At 52.3% G+C, this 1662-nt stretch overlaps 1 protein-coding gene across 1 annotated transcript in view; it reads left to right on the top strand.

Moving 5' to 3' along the window:
• EVC (EvC ciliary complex subunit 1) overlaps nucleotides 1-1662 on the top strand; it is a 123257-nt gene that overhangs the window by 56599 nt on the left and 64996 nt on the right. The window contains exon 7 of the mRNA XM_007955771.1: nucleotides 791-949. Coding sequence (XP_007953962.1) covers nucleotides 791-949 — 159 coding nt within the window. The remainder of the gene's footprint in view (nucleotides 1-790; nucleotides 950-1662) is intronic.

Here is a 1662-nt window from a genome sequence, read left to right on the forward strand (position 1 = left end):
GAAGCAAAGCCCAAACCACACCCACTGCTGTGGAGTTGATTCTGACCCACAGCGCCCCTAGAGGACAGAGTGGAACTGCCCACAGGGTCTCCCAGGCTGTCAGTCTTCCTGGAAGCTGACTGCCACATCTCTCTCCTGCAGAGCAGCGGATGGATTTGGACAGTTGATCTTGCACTTAGCAGCTGAGCCTTTCACCACTGGCCACCAGGGGTCCTTCAGGTTCACATTAAGCCCCTGACGTGCTCAGCACTTGAGGATTTCCGGCTCTGTTCTTGAAAAGACGGGGAATAAAAGGAAAAAGATTTCAAATCCACACATGTTCATGATCTGTGCCATCTCTGCCTTATTCTATACCTTTACGCTAACAACTACTATTTAAATGATCACTCCTGCCTGTATTTTCAGAACACGCTTAGTCCCTTGTAAAGGTCTCAAAGGTCCCAGGACACTGTCCCATGTCACACACCCCCATGTAACCATCAGGATTTGTTGACGAGTCTTTAAGCTGGTGAGCTCCTTGCACCCCCCACCACCACCCACCTTATCAGCAGGGCACTAGCTTGATGAAATTCCACCTGGAAACCTTTAACGGTGGACCGTGGTGGGGAGCGGGGCTCTCTCTACAATGCAATTATTGCCAAAAATGGCTGCTTGCAGTCAGAGCTAAATCGTAATCCCTGAATAAACCATGCCATTTTCTTGGGTAAGTTTTCTCCCCCACCTCTTACCTCTCTCTCTCTCTCTCTTTCTCTCTCTCCCTCCCTCTCTCCCTCTCTCTCTCCTTTCACAGATGGAAGCTTTCTGGAAACAGATGGAAAACATCCCACACTTTCTGGTAGACCAGTTTAAGTGCCCTAGCTCCAGAGCCCGGCAGCTCACGCTGACTGTGACAGAAAGAATGATCACTGCCGAGAGGTTACTCCAGGAGTCTCAGGATATGCAGGCATTGGTAAGTCGGGGACTGGGCAGGGACACGGGGATGTGGCAACGAGAAGTGTGGCATCCTGAGGCTGGTGGGTCTTAGGGCGATCAGCTGGCTGAACCTCTTCATATTGCAGGAAAAAAAATAGCTCATTCGTCCAGTGGGTAAGTAGAGATGGTATTGTGGCACCGACGGTTAACGTGCCCAGCTACTAGGGAAAGGTCGAGTGTGCGGGTCCATGCAGAGGTGCCTCAGAAGAAGGGCCTGGCAATCACCTGACAACTCAGCTATGAGAAGCCCGTGGAGCGCAGTTGTGCTCTGACATGTGGGGTCGCTGGGAGTCAGGGGCGACTTGCTGGGAGAGGCCCTGGTGGCAGACGCTCTGTGACTGCTTCTCCCCTGCCTGCACGTTGGATTTATCTGAGGAGACAAAAAAAAAATCACTGAGGTTGGGTCCCTGCTGGGTCTCCCCCCGGCACTGGGGGTTGTTCTGGTTCCCTAGTGCCGCTCTGACAGGAAATATACCACAAATGGGATGGCCTTAAAAAACAGGAGTTTATTCTTAAATTTGGAGGCTTTAAGTCCAAGTTCAAAGTGCCGGGCTCTAGGGGCTGGGTGAAAGCCCCTCAACCTTGGGGTCCAGCTCTGCCTCCTGCTCCCAGCCCACTGGAGCTAGAGGCATTTCTTCACTCAGACAGCTGCTGGCTGCTGAGGCTGAGAAGCCCCAAGGTTGACAAGTA

This window comes from Orycteropus afer, unplaced genomic scaffold, assembly GCF_000298275.1.
Source record: "Orycteropus afer afer isolate SDZICR_OR568_19922 unplaced genomic scaffold, OryAfe1.0 scaffold00539, whole genome shotgun sequence".
In the NCBI taxonomy this organism is placed as follows: domain Eukaryota; kingdom Metazoa; phylum Chordata; class Mammalia; order Tubulidentata; family Orycteropodidae; genus Orycteropus; species Orycteropus afer.